At 38.0% G+C, this 24,462-nt stretch overlaps 2 protein-coding genes across 3 annotated transcripts in view; both read left to right on the top strand.

Moving 5' to 3' along the window:
• Window positions 1–9,245, top strand: part of cadps2 (Ca++-dependent secretion activator 2) — a 224,303-nt gene extending 215,058 nt beyond the window's left edge. For both annotated transcript variants that reach the window (XM_041996780.1, XM_041996779.1), the window contains 2 exons: window positions 5,792–5,896; window positions 8,223–9,245. In XM_041996780.1, coding sequence (XP_041852714.1) covers window positions 5,792–5,896; window positions 8,223–8,390 — 273 coding nt within the window. In that variant the 3' untranslated portion in view covers window positions 8,391–9,245. The remainder of the gene's footprint in view (window positions 1–5,791; window positions 5,897–8,222) is intronic.
• A 7,798-nt stretch (window positions 9,246–17,043) lies between these two features.
• fezf1 (FEZ family zinc finger 1) lies at window positions 17,044–22,531 on the top strand. The gene is made up of 4 exons (XM_041996785.1): window positions 17,044–18,142; window positions 18,957–19,091; window positions 19,963–20,095; window positions 21,135–22,531. Exons 1-4 carry the CDS (start codon window positions 17,327–17,329, stop codon window positions 21,368–21,370), a joined length of 1,320 nt encoding a protein of 439 aa, XP_041852719.1. The 5' UTR covers window positions 17,044–17,326; the 3' UTR covers window positions 21,371–22,531.
• Window positions 22,532–24,462: the final 1,931 nt, after the last annotated feature.

Raw genomic sequence — 24,462 nt, 5'->3', positions numbered from 1 at the left:
ATGCATGTGAGTAAATTGGAAATGTTTCAAACTTATGTGAGATAAAAAGGTTTTTATGTCCTTTTTATTAAAGGGGACAGAGTGGAGGAAAAGTGAGCCGAGTTTGAGCCAAAGGGAGTGACACACTTTGAACTTAAAAATAACACCAGTGTTCAAACTGCACGAGAACTGCAAACATAAACAAATCAGTTAGTAGCAAAAGGCAGCTGTGGCATCCTGATATTGTATTGATAAATGATAAACCCCCCAGCAAATGTTTAGTCTGCAGTATGATGGAGAAGCAATGAGCATGAAGAGGCTAAAAGAGACGAGTGTTGTTGACAGGTTTTTATAAAGGATTGTGAAAATTGCTAAATTCAAGGAAATCTTGATAAATGAAGTCATATGGAGCTTTTTTTTTCTACATGTTGAAATAATTAAATTTTTTTAGATCATTTTAAACTAAACCTGAAGTTGTTTAGTTTTTTTTGTTTTTTTTAATGTTTTAATGTCTTTTAGTTAAAAATGTTAGCTGTGATTTTAATATTTCTTTTTTTCTATTCATTTTTTAATATAATTTTTCATTTTAGATTTTGTGACTAGTAGTCTTTATTCATTATGTACCCAGCCTTCAGTGGGTATTTTATTTAACCCTCTATTGCACTGTGTTGTCAGTTAACTCATCAGTTTTCAGTCTGGCACATTTTCTAAAGTGCAACTCTTTATATTTGCAAAACTACAAACAACAATGCTTTTATTTGTCACATGACTCTCAGGAAGCCATACTGAAGCCATTCTTTTTCAAAGGAAACAGCTTTCCTGTTTTGCTCCACAAAAACCGTTTTTGATCATTTAATGCAAATTATTTGCTAATTAAATAACAAAAACTTGTTGAAACACAACTGTTGCCCTGAGGTGACAACATACTATTATAGAAAATTGCATATGCTGCCTTAAAGCAGCATTATGGCTGCATGAAATGTTGGTATTGTGTGTTTAGGTATATTTACCCAGCAACAATATTCAGGATCCAGAAAACTGACAAGCGTTCATTAAAGTGAAGCTATGATGAAACTCTGGAATTTGATTTCCGTTTCTTGTTCATCAAATTGAAGCGATCTTTTAGACGTTCATGTTAATGAGTTGTTCCACAATGGTCCAATGTTGCCACCAGACAACACTCAGACATAAAAACCTTTAAAAGATGTCCTTTTATAATATTTTTTGCATTTAAAATATATGTATTTTAACTTCCTGGCTGCCATTGCCTACTCACCCTCTCATTGCTTTCAGGTGCTGCGTACAGGTGCTAGCTATCAGCCGCCTGGACGGGGCGGTGGATGCTCACTAAGCTAAACAAGCTACGATTAACCACCATATACTTGGACAGGACACAGTGAGGCTTTCTGTTGTTCATCTATGTAATCCAGTACTCCATGTAACACATGATTAGTTCTACTTGAGTGTCAAATTTTAATCTGACCTGCACTCAGTAAAAAGTAAAAGTGACTTTAAAGCAACAGATTGCTAATTCAAACCCCACCTTTCTCAAACTTTTTCTCCATCTGTTGGCTTTTCTACATCTCTCCCACACGCTAATGGTTGCAATTCTAAGTTAAACCTACAGGGTTAGACATAATGGGATTGGTTTGGTTAGGATCTTTAAAAAAGAATGTATGAATAAGTTTAAAAAATATATCATTATATAAATACACTCATTGTCCACTATATCAGGTCCACCTTCTAGTACCAGGTTAGACCCCCTTTTTCCTTCAGTTCTGTTCTCAGTCTTTGTGAGATTGGACAAGGTGTTGGAAACATTCCTCAGAGGTTTTTCTCCATAGTGACATGACAGCATCATACAGTTGCAGCTCATACTGGACATATTCTGGAGAAATTTGTAATAGGCTTAAACACCAAAGTAGAAACAGAAACCAGACTGCAGAAACTTTTTGCTCCACTGTTTCCTTGCAGTGAAAGAGCCATTTTCGGTCCTGGCCAATCAATGAGCTGGATTTTCTTCATCTTTGTTGGTGGTCAGTGGTTGTTCCTGGAAATACTGCTCCTAGCAAACAGCTGTAACGACTTGATGTTGTTCAGGTGGTTTGGTCTGCTTTACTAAAGAGCAGTGTACTAAAGAGCAAACAAAACCCAAGAAAGGTGAAATGAGAATCTCCCATTCTACCACATCCCAAAGCTGCTCTATTGGATGGAAATCTGGTGGCTGTGGAGGCCGTTGGAGTCTAGTGAACTCATCGTCATGTTCAAGAAACCAGTTAGAGATTATTTTAGCTTTGTAACATGGAGCATTATCCTGCTGGAAGTAGCATCAGAAGATGCTACACTGTGGTCATAAAGGGATGGACATGGTCAGCAACAATATTCAGGGAGGCTGTGGTGTTTAAACCAGGCCACTCTGGTACTAAGAGGAGAAAAGTGGGCCAAGAAAATATCCCACCACACAATTATACCACCAGTAGCCTGAAGCGTTGATCCAAGGCAGGATGGATCCATGTTTTTTTGATGTTTCCACCATATTCTGAGCCTTTGGAGACTCATGAGACCAGGAAAGGTTTTTCCATCTTCTATTCTCCAGTTTTGATGTGTCTGTGTGAATTGCAGCCTCAGTTTCCTGTTCTTAGCTGACAGGAATGGTATCTAGTGTGGTTTTCTGTTATTGTAGTCCATCAGCTTCAAGGCTGGACATGTTGTGGCTTCATGTTGTGGTATTCTGCATACCTTTGTTGGAACCAGTGCTAACTTGACTTTCTGTTGTTTCCTGTTGTAGATAACTACAAAACTGTTTGTTTTCTAATGTTGACACAAAATCTACTTTTTTGATTGCAAACTTATGTTCAACACATAAGTTTCTTTGAAAGGTTTTCATGAAAAGACACTAATTCTGACCTATGCGTGATTTTTGAATACCTAAAAAGAGACTTTTTAACCACTTCTTGATAAGAACCCCCTGTACAAGGGGCAACATGACGTAAGTGCAGTACAGAACATATTTTCACACACTACTGAGCAGCAATCCATACATGTTGCTTACCAACATGACGAGGAGAAACTCAGCTTAAAGACTCTACCAAGCATTGGCATTCAAAATGAAACACAATTCAAACCCCAAGCAGTTATGGGAATGTAACAAAAACATGAGAAAAGGACTGTCCACTTTAGACCTTCTGCTAACTTCTGCTAATTTCTCCACTTCAAGCAAACCACACAATGTGTCACATTCAAATTTTCTGTTGTATTCCCCGGTGAAATTTACTCTAACAGTAACTCATACCCTGATTCTCTCTCAGCTAAGTTGACACATTATATAAATAGCCCTGGAAATTGTTGAGATATACTTAATTTATTTTGTGAATGTCACTTCAGACAGGAGACAGGAAAAACTAACCTAGAGAAGGAGAGGTTTAAAGAGAAAATGTCTGTTCATTTTGAACAGATGTGAAATTAGAGCGTTATTGTTACCTCCACCAAAGCAGAGGTCAAGCACTGTTAGTTTGTCTGTCTGTCTGTCTGTTAGCAACATAACTCAAAAAGTTATGGATGGATTTTTATTACATTTTCAGTCAATGTCACAAATGGAATAGGGAACAATTGATTGAATTTCAGGGGTGATCCGGATTACTGTCTGGATTCAGGAACTTTTAAAGGATTCTTTACTATGGAGGGATAGAGATAATTTTGCCATTAAAGCTTTTAACTAAAAAATAACGCCCACAATTATTGACAAAAAATAAATAAAAATACAATGGCTTGGCTAAGGTCTGAACTCTCTGAGTGCTTATAGTTGAATTTGAATCCTCATTTGTGAGATTAATTTTCTTCCTGCCTGACTGAGAGAAAAACTGCTTCATTACTTCAGTATAATTGGGAGCTAACATGAATGAAGTCAGAAGGTTCTAAAGGCATAGACAAAATCAAAAATTTGCTCAACCTTGAATGATCATCGATGTGTTTTGCCTTTTCACAAGTGCAACAGTACAACCTCTGGACTGTTTTCCCTCTTTAAATTGGAAGGTAATTACAGATCTTGTCATTGTGTGAAGTTAAGGCTGCTTGCTTGCTCAAAGAGTAGATCTGAATATTATGGGTCATTATGGTGTCAGAGCAATTTTCCTGAACATTCTTGTATGTGTGCTAGCTGAAAATGTGTGCATTTTACCAGCAGTTATTGAATGCTGCAGGTAAAAGACAGAACCTGATTTTTTTTCCTGTCTCTGAAGTTCAAAGCAGAACCCTGAACTCTTTCCTTGACATGCACTATTCAGCAGTTTTCCAGTAAATGGATGTCTTTGAATAAGTAAATGTTTTACCCTCTTTGAGTTTTGCCATTTTCATGCTGCAAATCCATTGACCCTGTGTTGTAGGGTCATCAATGGGACTGAAGTGAGGCATTTCACAAGCTGTCAGCATGCAATCTGCTATCATCCAAACTCAGAAAGCAAAATACAGAGAGACCATAAACAGTCTGTGCTCAGAGAGCAGATATAACCTCTTTATTCTAAATGTTCTTTACAGAGACATTTAAATATTTGTAAAGAAAAACATAACATTGAGCTTAAACATGGGTGTTTGCTTGCAATTAACTGAATTCATAAATAGGCTAAAGGATGCTTTGATAAGGAATGTTCTCCAGTAGTCTGTGGTCACATCATTAATCCCAGAAAAAGAAGCATACAGGACCTCACATTTGATCATTTTACACTGTAAAGGCTGCATTAATTAAACTTATAACTGACTGAACTTAGAGCATACTCTCATAATTAGTCACCGATAAGCTCAAATTCCATAAATTGATATTCCTTTGAAGAAGTAATAACTTTCATATCCATCAGTTTGATCTCAGCCCTGACTTTACTGCTGCATCTGAAAATCTGATGGACTCAACATGCTCAGTGTTTACCTTTCTGCATAAAAATAAAGTGGTGAAAAAAGTAGTGATATCATGGGGCTGTGGGCCTACCGGGTGACCCAAGATTTTTTTCTAAATTTTCATTTTGTATGTGTGTGAGTGTGTGTATGTAATTTCCTAGTCAACATCTAATAAACATGTTAACTATCACAAATTATTTCACAAACATAAAAATAAATCTCTCAATGGTAGTTGCTAGCTCCATAATGTAACTGGCAAAAATACAGTAATTTCCTGCATCAGCCTAAAAAGGGAAAATAGCTGAATCTGGTGAAATACAGTAAAAATGTCAAATATAGCTCTTTTTCTTCCAAATGAAATGCTGATATTAAATAATGAATGGTTTTAAACTGTAATGGCTATGAGATTACAATTTGTAGTTTTACTGTAAGTCAGTGGGGCATTTTTGGCCACAAAGATCCCCAGAGGGAGTATCTGACATGACATGGAAATTATAATAATGCAGTCAAATCAGTCTAATCACCACCAAAGACCCAATCCTCTTCTATGTATTATATGGAAAATAATTAATTTTTGTGTGTTTTTTGTAACAAATAATGTAATAGTTAAGTTAATCAAACGTGCATTTTAAGGGTTTAAATCCAAGAAATGGTTGAATGTTTGGTAGTTTTTAAGCAGGTCTAAACTGTTTTAAGTGATTTTTGAAAAAAAAAAAAGCAGAAAAGATATTGATATATGATGGTTTTATAGCAGTTTTTGTGCGTGGCCATGATGGTAATTTGATGGTAAGAGTTTACAAAACATGATTCTAACCATACAAACAAAGCTTTACCCAAAAAATTAATAATAAACAATTGAATAAAAATTCCTATTATGATTTCACTCTTTGAGATACAAACCTGTAATTTTTTGTGTTTCTTTCAGCAATGGTACACAAGTATCATGAAGTTAGTGTGTATTTGGCTGACTGACAGACTGGACCTCCACCTCCACATGTACCAGCTGAAGACGCTCATTAAGATTGTAAAGGTACAGAGATACAAGAATGTTGGTTTAATCTTTATCCTTCCGTGTGACAGGTCACCTTTAGCTGCCTGACTCAAAGTTTCCATGACCATCAATGAATGAGGCCGAGACTGGCCACGCTAAATTTTCAAAATCTGAAATTGTGGCTTCCATCCATTGCATCTATATCCTTCAGAGACTTGAACAGCTGGATGTAATACAAGAGGCAAGGTTCAAATTAGACAAGTAGGTAGTAAGTCACAGTGTTTAGCAGAAGTGTAACAACGCATTGATCTACATCAATACGTTGATTTCATCACCAATGATCCAGTCTAATCCAACTTTCTTTATAAAGTACTTTAAAAATAGCCACAATTGACCAACGTTCTATACAGAAGAATCACTACACAGTAAATAAAAGTAATGAAAATAATAATAAAAAATCAATAAAACAAATTCAAATACATACAAACCAGATAAAGTCAACATCTCACAAAGTGGTAAACAGTACAGGTGGGTTTTAGCAGGAGATTTAAAAACATACTTTGAAGTTTCCTGTCTGATGTTCAGAGGGATGTCTTTCCACATTTTAGGAGCAGCAACAGCGAAGGCACTATTTATATAGCTTCTGCTCTGCTCTCTGACAACTGAAGAGCAGCCGATCAGCTGATCTTAGAGAACAGGCACGAGTATGTAGGTGAAGAAGTTCAGAGATCATGGGGGTTTACAAAGAAAATCATTTTAAAATGGATTCTAAAGTGAACAGGCAGACATGATGAAAAAGGCAGAGTGGTGGTAAAGGTGTGGATTACTGTCTAAGAATGATTGGCTTCACTTTGCCTTAGGTAAAAAAAAAATCTGTTTTCTTTTTTTCTTTGTAGAAAGTTTAAAGCCACCCCGGCCTTTATGTAATAGAGTGGTTTGACAGAAAGAGACACTCTTTATGAGGCATATACATTTGTGAAATAAAATGCCACGTTTCCTCAGCATGGAGCCAAGCAGGAGCAGAAAAGAGGCCTACTGAAGCTTGTCAGACCCCATAAAGAAAGGGGCAGAGACAGATGCAGAATGTTTGATCAGCCAAATAAGACCTGAACCCCTGAGGAGCTATGCCCCCGATGCCCACCCAATTCTCCAAACCATCTGTTAGGATTTCATCAATCCACTGATCATCAATCCAAAAATATCAATCTAAGTGAAGATATCGATCAATCACGGATCCAGTTATCATTTATCATCTGTCCGACATTCTTCAGAAAGAAAATGTGTAATTGTTTCCATTTCCTTTGTTCTAACAACCAAAATCTCTTTTTTTTTTTTTTTTTTACTAGATGGGGAAAATGTGGATATCTAAAGGTGCAGTGTGTAACTATGATAAAGTCAGACGATAACTAAGTTGTAAAAAATATTTGGTCACTCTAAAAAGGTGTAAAGTTTACACTATACTCTCTTTTAATGTTTAAAGTAGAAATGTATTCTGTTTATTCTGATTTTGTCTGATTTCTTTAAAATAAAATTTTTTATCTAAATCTCTGATTGAGCTCTGAAAGATAATTAGATTTTGATATTTTAGTTTTTTGTGTGTGTGTGTGTGTGTAATTTAATATAAATAGAAGTGCTTGTGTTAAACCAGGATGTCACATCATCAGATATGGATCACTGGATCCTAACCATTTCAAAACAAAATCAGATCATGACAGAATTTATGATATCTGCCAAAACTGAATTATTATTCTTTCAAATGTGTCGTGATCAAACTTATTTTTTGCACAGAGATCCAGTCTAATTGGAGGAAGAAAACCTGTAAAGCCACAGAAAGGACATGTCAGCTCAAAACAGAAAGACCATATCAGACCAATAATGCTCAAACCCTGAATATTTAAGATGCAACGAGACTAAGTTGCTCCTCTAAACCATGATCGATTCCTGTAAAAGCCATCAAAACTGATGGTGAAGAAATGGAAAACAAAAGATAATACAAATCAAGTAATGCCGAACTGTCCTTGAAAGCAGCAGTGAGGAGGCAGACATGAAAGAGAAAACTGCTCAACTGTCTGCTGCTGCTTCCCTCTGCTTTTGTCTTTTTAGAGTTTTAGTTTAACAAGAAAGCGATGAGAGAAGGAATGATTGTAGCTCCTGAAGGTAAAAACTACTCAGACACCTTGGTCTGCCTTCCTAGTTTGACACATAAAAGACTGTGAATGTCCTTGAGCCTCAATATTTTTTCAGCTTTTGTCCTTTTAAATGGCACATAGCAGCCTCCTCCTCCTGCACACTACATTCCTAAGATCCTCTCTGTTATTTCTTCCCTTTTTGTTTTGTTTTTTTTACCTATTTCCCACTTCAACAGAAGACCTACCGTGACTTCAGGCTGCAGGGTGTCCTGGATGGCACGCTCAACAACAAGAGCTATGAAACCGTCTACAACCGGCTGACGGTGGAGGAAGCTACAGCAGCTGTCAAGGCAGGCGATGGTCTCCAGGGTATCAGCATGAGAGACAGCGACGAGGACGACTGAACTCACACATGCAAACATCCTCCTTTCGCACATCATGTTACTGCTTGATCAGCATCCTCTCTGCAATATCAGGACTGGAAATAAAAGTGCAGTTATATAGAAGAAATGTTAGAAATTCAAAGAAATATTGTGCTGCTTGACAAAATGTTAGATTTTTTTTTGTCAAAAAATAGACAGCTTCTTCTTATCTTACAGTGGATGCATTTATTTAGCTCCACTTGAACCACTTTCACTAAATCTGACCTAAAACAATAATAGTGATGCAAAAATCCTTTTAGCTCATTATTATTGTTTGGAAATGGCAACATTTGGTAAGAAACAAGAAAAAACCTTTTTGCTTACTCGTTTTCTACTGATATTCTTAGCTGATTTGTGCAGACTTAGAACAAAACTGAATATCATGTTAGGACATGATGAACTGATCAGCAACAGAACAAGTTATGCTAATCTGTGCTAACGTTAGCAGGGTGGTGGTTGTGGACCATTTTGAGCTCTAGAGCTGCAATCACTTCTAACAGGTGAAGTAAGTGAGCTTGCAGAAGTTAAATAGAAATTAAGCAAAAGTCAGTAGATATTGTCTGGAGATTTTGTCAGGACCCCTTTACCTCAAGCTGTAACACTCATAAGGGCCTTTGAGCATCTTTCTGCAATGTTTATCTATATTTTTATTCTTCACAGCTGCTTTTGTGCTTAAACTTAACCAGATTTATAAACCAGTTGTCACAAACAGCTCACGATGGACTGGAGTCAGTTTAGCCCGTTTTACAGGAGACTGACGGAACCTGTTAACTTATTTATTGAAATGACAACATTTAACAAAAAAAACAACAATAATAAAACTTTTTGCTCACTCGTTTTTTACTGATATTTTTTGCTGAGTTGTACAGAAATATAAACAAAACTGAATACTGTGTTAGGACATAATGGACTGATTGGTAATGTGTGCTACACTTTAACACTGAAAAGTGCTCTTTAGCCTTATTTTGCAATGCGTTGTTGATGACCAGATATCTCACTCCTAATTTCGTTTAGCTTGTTTTGCTAAATTACTTTTGGTACGTACATCTAACCAAACAGCAAGGGAGAGCGAACTGGAGTCTCAAAAGTAAAGTCAGTAAAAACATAATGATCACATGTTGAAGTGGAGGATATGAGCAGAGAGCGGTCGGCTAACTGGATCCGTTTTCTTTATCAAAGTAAGTTTTAGTTTACTCAGAAGTGTGTAGTAAATTTGAACTATGAGATTAAAACTGGACTTTAGTTTCTTAAAGCTCAGCAGCTTCCTGTTACGTTTCCTCTCAGAGCTTTAGCTTATAGTTCAGTGATCTTGCTGCATTAATGAATTTCTTTACAGCAGTAGCTGCACAGTCAACTATAGAAATGTATTTATAAAGAAAAGACTTAGAAATGTGTTTCTAAATGTGTCTGAAGTTATTCATTGTTTTATATTTAATGGGTTCTTCACACTTCTAACCTGATACCCGCCTGTGCTGCTTTTTTCATTACAAACCACAATGTTTGAACATAGATGCAAGAAAGCAGCATTGCTTTAAGCATAAAAACAGACAGTAAATTTTCCATAAAGGTGACCCTGGCATTGTATATTCATGATAAAAGCAGAGGAAGTTGTAGGGATGGTATGACGACAACCACCATGTTGAACAGCCCAGTTACCAAACCAGTATCACCATTTCCTGAATTTACTCAAGTGAAAACACAACAGCCAGTCACTCCTCTTTTAACAGTGTTGTCAGTAGTTTTGTTTTTAAGAATAGAGGAAATGTTCATGTTCAGGAGGGTGGTAGAGGAATGTAAGACCAAGTTTTTTGCAGAATCATCAAGATTTTATCTTTATGGAAACTTAAGGATTTAGATCCAAAACAGGTCGTAGGTTTTACCTGATACCACAAACTACTATTATTCTGTCTGGAATAATAAACCTACAAAGCAGCACTGAGTTACTTATCAACAGACTGAGTAAATTTAGCTTTTTTGCCAACACATTTGTTGGATGACCAAACAGACCCAATGACCCCTGGATGTGATTTCTACTTTGCATCAAGCTGTAGCTTTAATTTAGTCCTGAATATCCTCTGCTCATTTTAGACCCCTTTCAGCCCAAAAACTTTAATCCTTAATATAAAAGTCTGTAAATCTGGATAAAATCATAGAAATTACCAGCTTGGATCTCAGTCCTGACGCGTGGAAGGAAACTGTTTTGAACCACAGTCTGAAAATCTAAGAACTTTTGTTTTTCAGCTTGTGTAGTGTGTTATAACATCTCATATGGAACTAATAAGACAACAAGACCTCCTGGACATAAAGGGCGACAAATACATAACTGTTTATTTACCATATAAATAATTAGTCATTTTTTAGAACAATTTAGGAGCTCAAGCTTCAGCAGTTCCCCAGACTGTCTGTTTGCCAGAATCAGTAATGGTACGGAGGGATGGATCCTGCTAGAGCTTCATGGATGATGACTTTTATTACCCACTTTTCAGTCTCTGAGAATGTAATTAAGATCTTCTTGCGAGGCCAGTTTTTTTCTGCCTCCTGTCTGAAATACCCAAAATAAATTAAGTATATCTTCAGTTGCAAGGGTTTTCATCTTGGTCTCAAGAGAAAGCTGAGACATGTGAGATTACTGCAGAAGTGTCACAATCAATACGTGTTACTGTGTCAGAGTAAATTCACCTGGAACACAGTAAAATAAGTAAATGCATATCTCCTCCTAAAAGAAAACCACATTACTTTCAGTGGAAACCAGAGGAAAGCCGACTAATCCATCTAAAGTAATGTCTGATGAGAAACTGTGCTACAGCAGAAGGTAAAAAAGTGAACCTGAGCAGTTTTCCAGATGTTTTAATAGAGGTTTTATGCAGGTAAATCTCAGGAAGCCATCGGTCGATGTTGATGGACACCTCTATCAATGGTCAAAGTCAGGAGGATCCAGGGATAGCTCCACATTCACCTTAGAAACACCATGCGGATCCAGAAAGAAGTGAAACCCAAGAGAGTCTGTGATAGGAAGACCTCCTTCATCTTCATGGAACCTAGCAGGACCTTCATGGTTCATTACAAACAAAGGCAGAGTTATAGCAGAGGTCAAAACTTTTGACCACAAAAACAGCAGAACATGTGATTTCTGATTCTGGCTGCCAGCTCCCAGAGTTTTAGTCCAGGATGAAGAGACAATCATCTTTGTAACCAGCAGAGTCTCTGCTTTCGTGTGACACCTTGTTTGTGTGGTTTGTTTCAAAGGGAGAAATTAGCAGAAGCTCTGAAGTGAACAGAGCTGTTCTCATGTTTTTCTTACATTCCTATATAACTGCTTGACGTTTGAACTGTTATTGGTTTGGATGCCAGGGCTTGGTAGAGTCTTTTAGCTGAGTTTCTCCCCGTCATGTTGGCATGCTACATGTTAGGATTGATGCTTCCTAGTGTGTGAAAAGATCTTAAGCTTAAAACATCAACATGTAAAAAAAAAAAGGCTGAGAGGAAACCTACAAAACTGACATTTATCCTATACTTAGACAAGATGTTTATGGACTCTTGTATTTTAAACATAATTTAAACTAAAAACTGCTCAGTGGGGAGAAAAATAAGCGTAAACTAGGAAGTAAAAAACAACTGGAAATAGTCCTGAACTGGTCTTAATGTTCAGTATTCTATGACTCACCAAGCCAACTTGAAGCTCCAGATGATAACGCGGTTGTCTGTCCAGAAATAAACGCTGCAGAAAGATGTTCGGCTCTTTGCTTCAGTTATTGAAAAGGCTGACAGGGTGAGGGTGCTGACACTTTGTGCATCTCTCACAGACAGCATGTAGTCCTGAACAAATGTCAGTATTTGATGCCCTGGGAAAAGAAAAGGACGGATGTTCACATCGTCACACTCTTCTAACAGATCCTTACTCCTCTGAGCTAATGCAGTGTTGCTGCTCTGCTGTAGCCTCTGAATCTGAATTTTTGGTAGCTTAAAATCTTTCTCCAGTCACTCCAAGACTGGTGGCCTCAGGTGATGAAGTGACATATCACCTCCTGCAGTTCCACAGTCTGCACAGGTTTGCACAAACGCGACAGCAGGGGACTGAAAAATGTCTTTAAAAAGTGTAAATTTGTGAGACACTTGACAACATCTTGATGTGGTTGTAGCTATGCTATCGTTTGTCTGTTGTAAAGAATAGTGATGTGATGCCTGTTATGCATCCAGTATCGATCATGGTCTTTGAGATGTGCCATTAAATGAAAATAAGGTCTGGACTTTTTGACTGGGTCACTCCAGGGAAAACATCTGAACCTGAATAATGTTTAATCTGACCAGCAGCGACAGGATGAAGTCTTTCATCTCTGCTTTGAACTCACTCGTGTTGGTTTGTTGTTGAGAAAATTGCTGTATCTGTAAACTGTCGGCTTTCTTTTGAGTTTTTGTTCCAACCGTTCGGTCCAGTTTGTGTCAGTACAGCTCAGATTTACAATGAAAGAATAGAAAACTATATGAAGAAGTATGTTTGTATTATTTTACACCTTTTCATTTTTTCACGTGTCACTAATAAAAGTGTTTTTAAAGGACTGGTAAATTCAACCTTTGGTTTTATTTCATCATATTCACACCACATGTCAAACTGAGTAGTTTTCCCATCAGCTATGCTAGCTGAGTGCACAAAAAGGGGAAAAAAATTGTGACTGATGAATCTTATACTATTGGAAAGCCTGTTTTTTTATTTTATATGGAGCCACATTTGTAAGGAAAATGCATTTGTAGGATGAGCAGCAGAGTTGAGTGTGTGGGTGCATCAACGAAACGCTTCCAGCTAAACAGCTGATTCTGCTACACTCTTGTTTGAGCTTCTGGCTGATAATCAGGTATCTGATGAGCACCTGTTGGATCACCTGTTTGCAGGGTCACAGTGTGGAGAAGACGTGGAGAAAGATGCTAATTTCTGCAGCTGCATCTTCTGGTGGAGGCAGTGTGATGGTATGGGGCATCATCTCCCACACTGTCATCATTGGAAGAAATCTCAATGTAGAGACATGTGGAGATGAGATCAACCAGTGATGATCCCATATCTCCACAGACCTCTTTCCTCCAAGATGACAACACTAACCGCCACAGAGCAGGTTTATCAGAGACTAGCTCCAGAGGATAGATGACCTGCCTCCAGTCCTGACCTCAACCCCACTGAACACATGTGGGATCAGCTTGGGCTGCTGTTGGTACCAGAGTGACCAGCACAACCACACTGGTTGAAGAATGGGATGCCATTCCACAGCAGGGCGTGATCAAGCCAGCATGAGGAGGAGGTACCAGGCTGCGTGTAAATTACCAACATGTCTTGTTTCTTCAGACTTCAATCATCTATTTATAAGGGAAATAAATAGACTTTACGGATGTTATAAGATGTATTACCAAGAAGCATTGTTTCAACTAAGAAATAATCCACTCAATCATTTGTATTTTCTGTTCTCATTTTATAGCAAAACATCCACATCTGCATTTTGTTGTGAGGAAATGTAACATGTAGTTTATCCTGAGCTAAGCTAAAGACCAACCTAATTCACATACAGAACTGTGGATGTAATCTGCATCCGACTTGTAGATGTGGTGAGTGATTTGTGATTTGCAATGAGGGTTAAAGCCAGTGGAAAAATCTCCTGGAAACGATGGGAGGCAGCTCATCTCACCAAGGCAGACCAGGACATCTTTCTCCAAACATAAAACATTTATATATGTCCTGTTTTCCTTTTTTTGGTATGTCTTTTATAGTTTAGATATCATACCTCTGAGTATGTTTCAGTAAAAGAAAAATTTATTATTTAGGGGTTTAAAAAAGATTTTGTGACATGGAAAAATATCAAGAAGTAAAAAATTTTCAAATAGTTTATAAATTAAATTAAAACCGTCAATTTGATTAAATTTTAACCAAAATTCTACACAAAACAGCATTAAAACAAAATGATTAGATTTTTAGTTATTGGTTGTTGGAGACTTGGGTCCTTATAAAGTTTAGGAAAAGAGCAAATATTTACTTCTGTGTTAAATAAACTCTTCAATAAAACATTCGCTTGAAATCTAACCTCATCCTTGATTGATATCTTTGGTATCATCAGCTTATTTATTTATTTATTTTCTTTTATAGAAAAAAAAAAAAAAGAAGAAGGAAAAGGAAAAGAAGAAGAAGAAGGAGGGGAAGAAGAAAAAGAAAAAGAAGACATCGCATCTCTAGCAGAAATCTCTCCCCCTGTCCCGCATTTCAAGCTGTGATCATGAACATCATGTCATAGTTTCTGAAAATGATTTTAAATTTTCATTTTACGGACCAGGTTTAATTCATTTGCATGGCGGAATTTTTACCTGCATTTACCGATGAGGGAACATGTAGATACTGATGTTTCCATCCTTGTCCGTTGAACCAAAATATTTTTCCTGGTTCTCTGAATCTTTTAATAATATCAAGTACACTGACGATTAAATCTCCAAATTCATAACAAATTTAACAAATAAATAAATAAATAAAAACAGATTTTTCTATTTAAACACACGTATTTGTTTTGTGTAAAAAAATCAGAAACTTTAAAAACGCCAACAAATCAGATCAACAAGAAAAATTATTATTATTATTATTATATTAAGCTTCTATAATCATTTGAGCATAAAACTATTCATTAAAGGATACATTCTTCATTACAGATTTCTCGGAAAAATGTGTGATGAGTCGATGAATTATTCTTTTCTATCTTATTTCTCCTTTATGTTTTATTTTCTTTGCTTTTGCTTCGTCTTTGTCACCAACCTGCTGCTGCTTTGACACACCTGTCAGTCGTTTTCTCCTCGCTCATCAGGCTCGTGTATAAAACGCATTTGCATCAGTTTAGTCTCGTGCTCCGCTGTGTTTTAGGTTTATGTGTCCAGATTTTTCTTCCACTGCAGGGATGTGAATTATAAACCCGACCTGTCTGTGTGCCAGCTTATCCTGCTCCACCAAAAACAGCCGTTTCAGAAAGCCTTTTTCAAGGAGACTGTTAAGACTGGTAAATCTATCAGGAAACAACAAAGCCGACCGATAATGTTCACTTTCTATTTTCACATAAATCATCACAAAGTGACAAAAACACTGCTGGTGACATCAGCAGTCGTCTGTCAACACCTCCGTCCTTACAGGTCAGAAATATGATTAAAAATCTGCAGTTCAACGCTGATATGGAGCATGAAGTCTTCACAGTGTGAAGGAACTTTATAAATATGGGGAAAAACAAGAGGTCAGTGTACCATATGCACGCGCAATATGTCTGCGATGCGTGAAAGGAAGCACAGCAGCTGGGCCGTGGAGGCTGTGTATGATGACATTTATTATTATTATTATTATTATTATTATTATAGTAGTAGTAATAGTATCAATGTTAGTGGGAATAAAATAAGAAAAAATATAAGTGCCTTATACAGAGCATGGTTCAGTAAGATATAGTGTAGCTAATTAGAAAGAAAGAATGATTTAAACGTGGAGCATTAATAATAAACGTAATACATCCGAAAGGCGTGAAATGATGGCTGTCAAAGACGTGTGTGTATGTGTGTGTTGTTGCGGAGGGTTCACATGAAATACACAGCAGGAATGCGTCCGATGGCAACACAATGAAAACAATGGATGTTTCCGATGTTGAAAAAAAAAGATAGAAAGATTATTTAGTGGTCGAGACTCCAAAAATCTAAAAGTCTCTTAACAAAATGAACACTTAGAAAAGAGACACGCAAATAAAAAACAAAAACAATAACGAAAATAATGACGTGTAGATATATATATATATATATATATATATATATATATATATATATATATATATATATATTTAAAAAAAAATATGAGTAAATTATGAATATATATATATATATATATATATATATATATATATATATATATATATATATATATATATATATTCATAATTTACTCATATTTTTTTTTTAAATACTCCTACATTTTGAGGTCAGATTGAGCTCTCCTACTTCCTCCACAGTTTTTCCCCCTCTGGAGTTTTTGTTATTATTACTATTATTATTATTATTATTATTATTATTAATAATAATAATAATAATAATAATAATAATTCGTCATTTGTGTTTCATCCTTCTGGGAAGGAGAAAGAAAAGACTAAGAGTAGTTAGATACCCCCATCCCTCCACCCCCCCCCCCCCCCCCCCCCCCCCCCCCCCCCCCCCCCCCCCCCCCCCCCCCAGAAATTTCAGAGACCCTATAATATGTAGTTTTATTGAACACTTCTTTCAGTCTGTTAAGTAAAACGCTCCAGTTTGTGATTTATAAACCAGAGAGTCTCTAAAATTCTTGATTATCCGTCTGTCGTTTATGTTATGGCCTCCGTTTTATGGCCAGACATGGTCCACAGCACACCTTTGAGTCATCTCTGAACCGCGCGTAAAAAGGGCTGAGTTTGGGGGTCCAGATCTCCTGTAAAATCCGGCTGCCCCTGACCCCGCCGCCACTGCTGTGTCTGGCGTATTGAGATTTAAAACGATGTCACGCAAAGCCACAAGGGGACCTGCGATTTACCAAGTTTCTTCCAGTTGAGCAGGAGTCCTGCCAAGAAAGGACAACCTCCTCCTCCTCCTCCTCCTCTCCTCCTCCTCTCCATCCAGCGGCGACAAGCTCAGAATTGACGAAGGAGAATTGAGCAAATTGTCTCTTTTTCTGTCCACCTTCCTGGACGGTAACGATCAACAAGGTCTCGGCTCTCCACACGCACTTATCGAGCGACTTGCGGCCGCCCTGATTGCCGTCAATAAGCGGGGAAACAGAGCTGGTGATTTGGATCAGGGTTTCCCGGCAGATGAGGTCCTCTCCTGCGCGCCGGTGAGGAGCAGCACCGACCCTCAGCTTCATCCAGCAGTTTGTGCTCGTTGGTGTTGATGCGGAGGTGATGGACGGTTCTCTCTGCCGCCCAGCGGGGATCCTCGGCTCCCCCCCAGCTTCTGGGAGCCAGCCCGCGGATTCAGACATGCTCACCTCCGGCGGCAGCAGCAGCAAGCCTCTCGCGTTCTCCATCGACCGGATTATGGCCAGGACACCCGAGCCCAAGTCGATACCGCTCCCTACTTGGTTCCAGTCCGCTCCCGTGGGAAAACACGACGTCTGTCCGTCCTCGCTACATTGTATGATCCCGCTCGTGCCGATTGGATATGAGCCGGGCCACCGGCTCAGCATAACTGGGCTGGATCCGGGCAACTTAGACACCTCTTCCCTCCCGGCTCCAGCAGACTTTTTCGGCTTTGGGTTGAACTATTCCAGCCAGCAGGATGACTCCGCTGTGGGCCAAACTGCTGGCCAATACAAACTCTTCAGACCCCGGGTGGTGAACCAGTCCTCCCTTCCCACCATGAGTACCGTGTGCTACCTGAACTGCAGCGGGGACAGCGGCGCTTGTCACCAGCCAGCCGGCCTGGTCAACCTGCACCCGATGGCCTCTTACCTGCTCAGCGCGCGGCACAAAGCCCTCATGGCGGAGAAAAGCAAGTCTGGGCTGCCGCAGGCCGGGGAGCGGTACGCAGTGTCTGGTGTGCAGGCCTTCAAAGAACTTTCTCAGAGTCAAATTCAGCACTACATGAAGGAGAGAGACCAGATCCTTACGGATAAGATCTTTAAAGGCTCCGCGGCGGCTGTGGCGGCTGCTGCCCGGCTCAACGGCTCCTGTCCCGGCAGCAAGCCCAAAGTGTTCACCTGTGAGGTCTGCGGCAAGGTGAGCTCCTTCAGGGGGGTTTAATTCAACCACAGCGGGAAGCATCTGATCAGAAACAATCCAAAACGGACTATTAAATCATCGGGAAAGAAAAGAAAGAAGAAGAAAAAACCTAAATGGGATAAATTAATTCATTAATAATGTTTGACTTGCTCGAGGGTAACAGGCCTGTTTTAAATAATCAGGTTATTGATTATTATTATTTATTAAAGTGTTTGTTTACATACTGAATTTATTCAACTATAAATCTAATCATTTTAACAAAGGTGAAACATTAGTTAATTTCGGTGTTTTATTGATAAAAACATGAATATGACAAATGAAAAATAAATAAATAAACGTTATAGTAAAAATTAAATTATATTCTTTCTATTTTAATTAACATCCGTTTAACCTACAAATGTTTGGATTTAATTTCTTCCCTTAAGATAGGCCTCAGTACTGTTTTTTTTATTTGATCATGTATTTGCTATTATAAAAGCAGAGTGTAGGCTTGTTAATGTTTTTGTTTATCGACCACGCAAAGCTGGTTTCTGTCTGCAGAAATGTTGGTTCAGTCGGGGGAAAGTGGGAAGGGCGAGAAACTGAAATAAACCATTGATAAAATGACAGATTTTCAAGTTGTTGAGGAATTGATGTAAATGTTTAATTTACTCCACGAGATTCACTCTGAGACCAGTCTCCCTTTCCATACAATCACATGAAAATGAACAGCTTCTATTATTATTATTATTATTATTATTATTATTATTATTGGTCGTTTTTAAGTCTGTTATTATTTTTTTTCATACCGTGTTGTTTTCTCCTTCTTAAGGTGTTCAACGCGCACTACAATCTGACCCGACACATGCCGGTGCACACCGGCGCGCGGCCTTTTGTGTGCAAAGTTTGTGGGAAAGGCTTCCGACAGGCCAGCACGCTGTGCAGACACAAAATCATCCACACTCAGGTGAGCAGCAGAAATGTTTTGTGTTTTTTTATTTTTTATTTTTATTTTTTATTTATTGGGAAATGTGAGTTCTGGTTCCACGAAGCTTCCAGTTTAGAGGCGGAGACAGATGCTGAGGATCAGAGTAATTCCCGTTCATGTTATTGTCTTGTTCATTTTCTCCTTTGGTCGTTTATTTAAATCAGTTGTTGACTGAATTTCTCGGGGAGCATCATGTCTGAACGGGTTTCACGCAGTGAATAAAAAAGAAAAAACTCTTCACGGAAGCGTTTAAGGTTCCTTGTTCGGATCTCGGTTTAGGGTTGTACTTCGCCTCGTGCGTCGCTCCTTTCTGAGTTTTTCAGACAAACATGTTTGGTTAACCGGTGATTAGAAACTGGCTCCATGCGCGCGTCTCTGCGGTTGGCCCGAACTGCTCTGGGTATTCCCGCCTCTCGGTCCTAAAGTAAATAGTGTTCAGAGGAGGGATTTTTATGTGGTTTTACGAAATCCTAACCCAGCTGGTAATTTAACACAATCTGGTTCTGGTACAGTTTCTGTTGATTGAAGGCGTTAAAATACAGAGGAAAGAAAACAACAACAAAAAGAGAAAAAAAGTGCAGAAACATTTTCCTTGTGGGTGATATTCAGATTTACTTTCCTTTTTCTGTTCATTTAATAACCAACGCTGTCGAGCGGAGAATTAAACCTGATATTAAACATATCAAGAAGTTCGTTCTTTTTTCTTTTTGAATCTAATATAAATAAAATATATAAACTTTTTTCATCTGTTGCATTTTCTCGCGAGTCTCCGCGTTTCTTTTGGTTGAGTCATATAGATTCTTAGAAGATTTTCCACAGTGATTTTTAATTGTTTGATTATTTTTCTCAGGAAAAACCTCACAAGTGTAACCAGTGCGGGAAAGCCTTCAACCGCAGTTCCACCCTCAACACGCACACGCGCATCCACGCGGGATACAAACCGTTTGTGTGCGAGTTTTGTGGGAAAGGCTTCCACCAGAAAGGTGAGGAAGTTAACCCTTTCACCGCTTTACCGTATGGTAGAACATTTTCAGTTACTCTAAAATATATATATATGTATATATATATTTATTTATATATATATATATATATATATATATATATATATATATATATATAAATATGTGTGTGTGTGTGTGTGTGTGATTGTCAATAATATTATAATCAAATATATAATATATATTATATATCGTTGTATATGTTACATGTTACAATGACAATAAACGTCTATTCTATTCTATCTATTCTATTCTATATAAAATATGTTTAGATCGTTTAAATGCTTTCTATTCATATGAAAGTTTGGAGCACATTTCCACTCACTGCTGAAGGTTGATTGTCATAGAGTAGAGTAGAATAGAATAGAATCATGCTTTATTAATCTTTAAGTAAAAATTTACCTTGCAGCATGAATTTAACTTTATATTCTTTCCCACCATTAGTCAGGCAGGATCAGCCTTCTCTGCTGTTCTTGTTGTAAAATGCTTTACACCATCATCTCCAGGGACTCCAGACTAGTTCCCAACCTTTTTTTAACAGTTTTAATATTTTTGTGTCACTGGTTCTGATGCTGCTGCTCCAACAGATGGCTGTAAAGCTGGCTGAACGCTACGACTTAGAGAAGCTGTGAAACATCTGGCTGCAGACATATTGAAGGGTGTAAACTTTTTCAGAGTAGCGTTGACTCCTTTCTTGTAGACAGCCTCAATTTTATTTCCCTTTGAGTCTGTTGTCCAGCTGAACTCCTGCAGCATCCCCCACCCTTTCTCCCAAGAAGAAAATAGATTTATTATCGTTCCTCTTAAAATCTGCAATCATCTCTTTTGTTTTGTTTGACTGACCAGTTCTCTGCACTCAGCTTCTTGTCCATCACTTATAATTCCCACAACTGCAAAGTAATCTGAGTATTTGTGCAGATGACAGGACTGAACTTGTAACATCCTGGCTCCCAGGAGCTATGTGGGAATTTTTTTGTGCCATTAACCTGTGAATGTTTTTATTTCTAATCCTTGTTCTTTGCAGGAAACTACAAGAACCACAAGCTGACGCACAGCGGGGAGAAGCAGTTCAAATGTTCCATCTGCAGCAAGGCTTTCCACCAGGTGTACAACCTCACCTTCCATATGCACACACACAACGACAAGAAGCCCTTCACCTGCCCCACCTGTGGGAAGGGCTTCTGCAGGAACTTTGACCTGAAGAAACATGTGAGGAAGCTGCACGACCCCAGCGGAGCACAGTCCCCCCCGCAGCCCTGAAGGACCTGTTCGAGGACTCTGTCGCCTTCATCCCAGTTCACCCAAAAAAGAGAAAAAAATCTTGCAGCCCTCCTCATCTCTCCACGAACTGGACTCCAGTCCTCAGAGTGTCTCGGGGCATCAGGGAGGAAATTTTTTATTTGATTTTGTGCACTTTTATCGCTCACACAAGCTGACTACTGAGTTCTTTATTCATTGGCACCATAAAATAACAAACACTTGAAAACTGACATATGTCGTGTATTTGTTCCCTCAGTGGTCATTCACATATCCTTCAAGCTGTTTAAATCAGGTAAATTTCCACACAGAAAAAAACTTGATACCCAGAAAATGTATTGTTGCCTCAAGCAAGTATTTTTTATCCTCTAATTACTCAGTGATGACAAAATCAACATCTTTCTCTTGCACAGTTAAGAAGTTTGCCAAATCTTTAAGTTTGACCATTTTTATGATAAAGCGTGCACAAAACCTTTCGCTGCACATCCCTTGTTTCCTCAGTGTTGTGCTTTTCTTACTTAAAAAATAATAAAAAAAGGGAAAAGTGGTTTAAGTTTCCTTGAATCAGTTGTTATCCTAATAACTCTAGGCGGGATCTAAAGAAATGTTTCCCCTCAATGCTCCAACCTGGAGGAAACACAGAGGGAAGCCCCGAATTCAGCTTCTCCGGTTGCTTCTTGATCCCAAACTTGATCCCTCTCTTGGGCAAAAAGCAGCCATCAGGACACTTCCTAACCCTTTCAGTAAATCTAATACGGTGTGACCCTGACCTCTGGTCCCCTCTGGCCCTGAATCTGGCCCCAGCTCTGGTCTGGACACTTGCCCTGACTGGACCACAGACTTCTGTCTTTTCCAGCTCATGCTGGACCCAGAACAACCGACGGCCCTTTGATTATTAGTCACTTATTGTGCCATAAAGATGACTAAAACATCATTAGACTTGACTGATTATTTATTCTTCAGACTGATCTCAGGATGTGAGACTGATGAAGACAAATGATGAGACAACAGTGAGACACATAAACTTGTGTGAAGTCAGATTTTATTGTATGTTGTTAAAAAAATAAACATAATTTGTACCAACACCTCAAAGGAAAATCTTGGTTATAGTTTTTTTTCCTTAATGTCAACAAGTTACATACAAATAAACTCACATGATGGACATCAGTTGTGTTTGTACTTAAAATAGTTCTCATACCCTAGTCTTTTCTTCCAGGTAAGGTAGAGCTTAGTGTGCAGCTATAGAAAGAAAAATTCAATCCAAATTATATCTTGAGCTTATAATAAACCAGAGGTGGTTTATTATAGGTTGAATTTAGCATGCCAAATATAACTCACATCTTATTCTCTTATCTGTCTTATTATTGAAATGTTGCCCTTCACGGTGACATCATTTTGAACTGAGATTGCTTTGCAAAAACAAAACATCCAAAGTCCCTGGTTTAAATTCTGTTTTCTGTTCCTGAGTCTCTATAAAAGGAAACCACTGGACCTTATACTTTGAAATACTGTTATTCAAATATTCAAAACACAACACAAATATTTAACTCCGACATTTAATGTTATTTTCAGCCATTATCCACCCACACGCGTGAAATTTTGATTATTTTAATTTTATTTTAATTATTTTATTTTTTTAACACTTGAAGCCACCTCCCTACAGACCACCCATCGGTACCTGCAGGTATCTGCAGGTAACCGGCACATTGCCGGATTCTGGCTGTGCTCATTTTGGCCAAAACACCAGCACTTTTTTTTTGTTATTCTTACCGAACGTTGTTGTTTTTAGTTAAATGATATTTATTACAATGAATGATTTCTCATTTAATTTGTCAGTCTGTTTAAATGACATTTTGTCTACATATTGGTTCATCATTTCTGTTATAAAAGAAAATTGTATTGACTTAGGTTGCGTAGACTGTTCCAAAACAGTTGGAACACACACACACACACACACACACACACACACACACACACACACACACATTATATATATATATATATATATATATATATATATATATATACATATATATATATATATATAGTATCTGACAGAAGTGAGTACACACTTCACATTTTTGCTAATGTTTCATTATATCTTTTCATGGGACAACACCATAGAAATTCAGCTTTGATATACAGAACACCAAACTATAAAGCCTAAACTTTGATATTCTGTATTCTGTATTGTCCAAATTCCCTACTGGAATTTTTTTCTTTAAAGCCTCCTAAAATGCTGCAGTGAAAAAAAAAAAAAAAAAAAAAAAACACTTGCTAAAAATATGCAGAGCTTATTTCTCTTATTGTTCATCCTCTTCTTTGGCTTCCTGTAAAATCCAGGAGGGAATTTAAATGCCTTTTCCTCATACCAAGTTCCCCTGTAATTTGAACACCTTATAGTTTATTTCTCTGAGAGCAGTTCAGACTGAAGCTTTAGTTCTTATTCAAATCCCTGAAAATAGAACAGGAGGCAGAACCTTCAGTTATCAGACCACCTTTTATGGAAACAACAGTTTGGCCTTTCTATCTTTGTGATTAGACTTCGAACTTTTTTTTTCTTTGTTAAAGCTGGTGGTTAAAGGGTTAGCTGAGGTGACCCTGAACTATCTGTTTAGTTCTGCTGCTGTAGGCCCAGACTGCTGGAGGACTTCCCTACCAGTGTTGTATGTAACACATCCTTTTTCAAGGTTCTTTAGGTCTATTGATCTGACAGCGACAATGTCTTTCCAGCTGTAAGCGTGCTTGCGCAGTCGTCACGACTCACAGCGATGAGGAGCAGTTAATGTTAACTTTTGAGGGATGGAGGTATTCCCATTACTTTCAACTCGTTGAAAGACAGGAATGTGAGTGTAAGGTGTACACTGTGTCCTGGGGAAAAACTGCTGTCCACTACCGTGAACTCAACTGCTAACCTCACAAAGCATTTGAAAGAGAAACATGCTAACATGAAACTTGTAGCCGAAGATCCCCGGGGAACTGATGACATGTTGAATCCAAGTCCAAATAAGCAGCTAAAACTTCAGTTTCACCAGGTAACTAACAGGAATTGGACATACTTGTTGCTTCGTTCATTGTCAAAGAAATTTTGCTCA

Source organism: Melanotaenia boesemani, chromosome 10 (assembly GCF_017639745.1).
Source record: "Melanotaenia boesemani isolate fMelBoe1 chromosome 10, fMelBoe1.pri, whole genome shotgun sequence".
NCBI lineage: Eukaryota > Metazoa > Chordata > Actinopteri > Atheriniformes > Melanotaeniidae > Melanotaenia > Melanotaenia boesemani.
Note: the sequence above shows the minus strand (reverse complement) of the source record. Positions and strands in the feature narration are given on the sequence as shown.

What these genes read in the sequence shown, in the direction of transcription:
- fezf1 (XM_041996785.1), top strand. Translation starts at nt 17,327, where the DNA reads ATGGACGGTTCTCTCTGCCGCCCAGCGGGGATCCTCGGCTCCCCCCCA. An exon ending in CCTGTGAGGTCTGCGGCAAG is followed by an intron (nt 18,143 to 18,956) that starts GTGAGCTCCTTC and finishes CTCCTTCTTAAG; the next exon opens with GTGTTCAACGCGCACTACAA. An exon ending in ACAAAATCATCCACACTCAG is followed by an intron (nt 19,092 to 19,962) that starts GTGAGCAGCAGA and finishes TATTTTTCTCAG; the next exon opens with GAAAAACCTCACAAGTGTAA.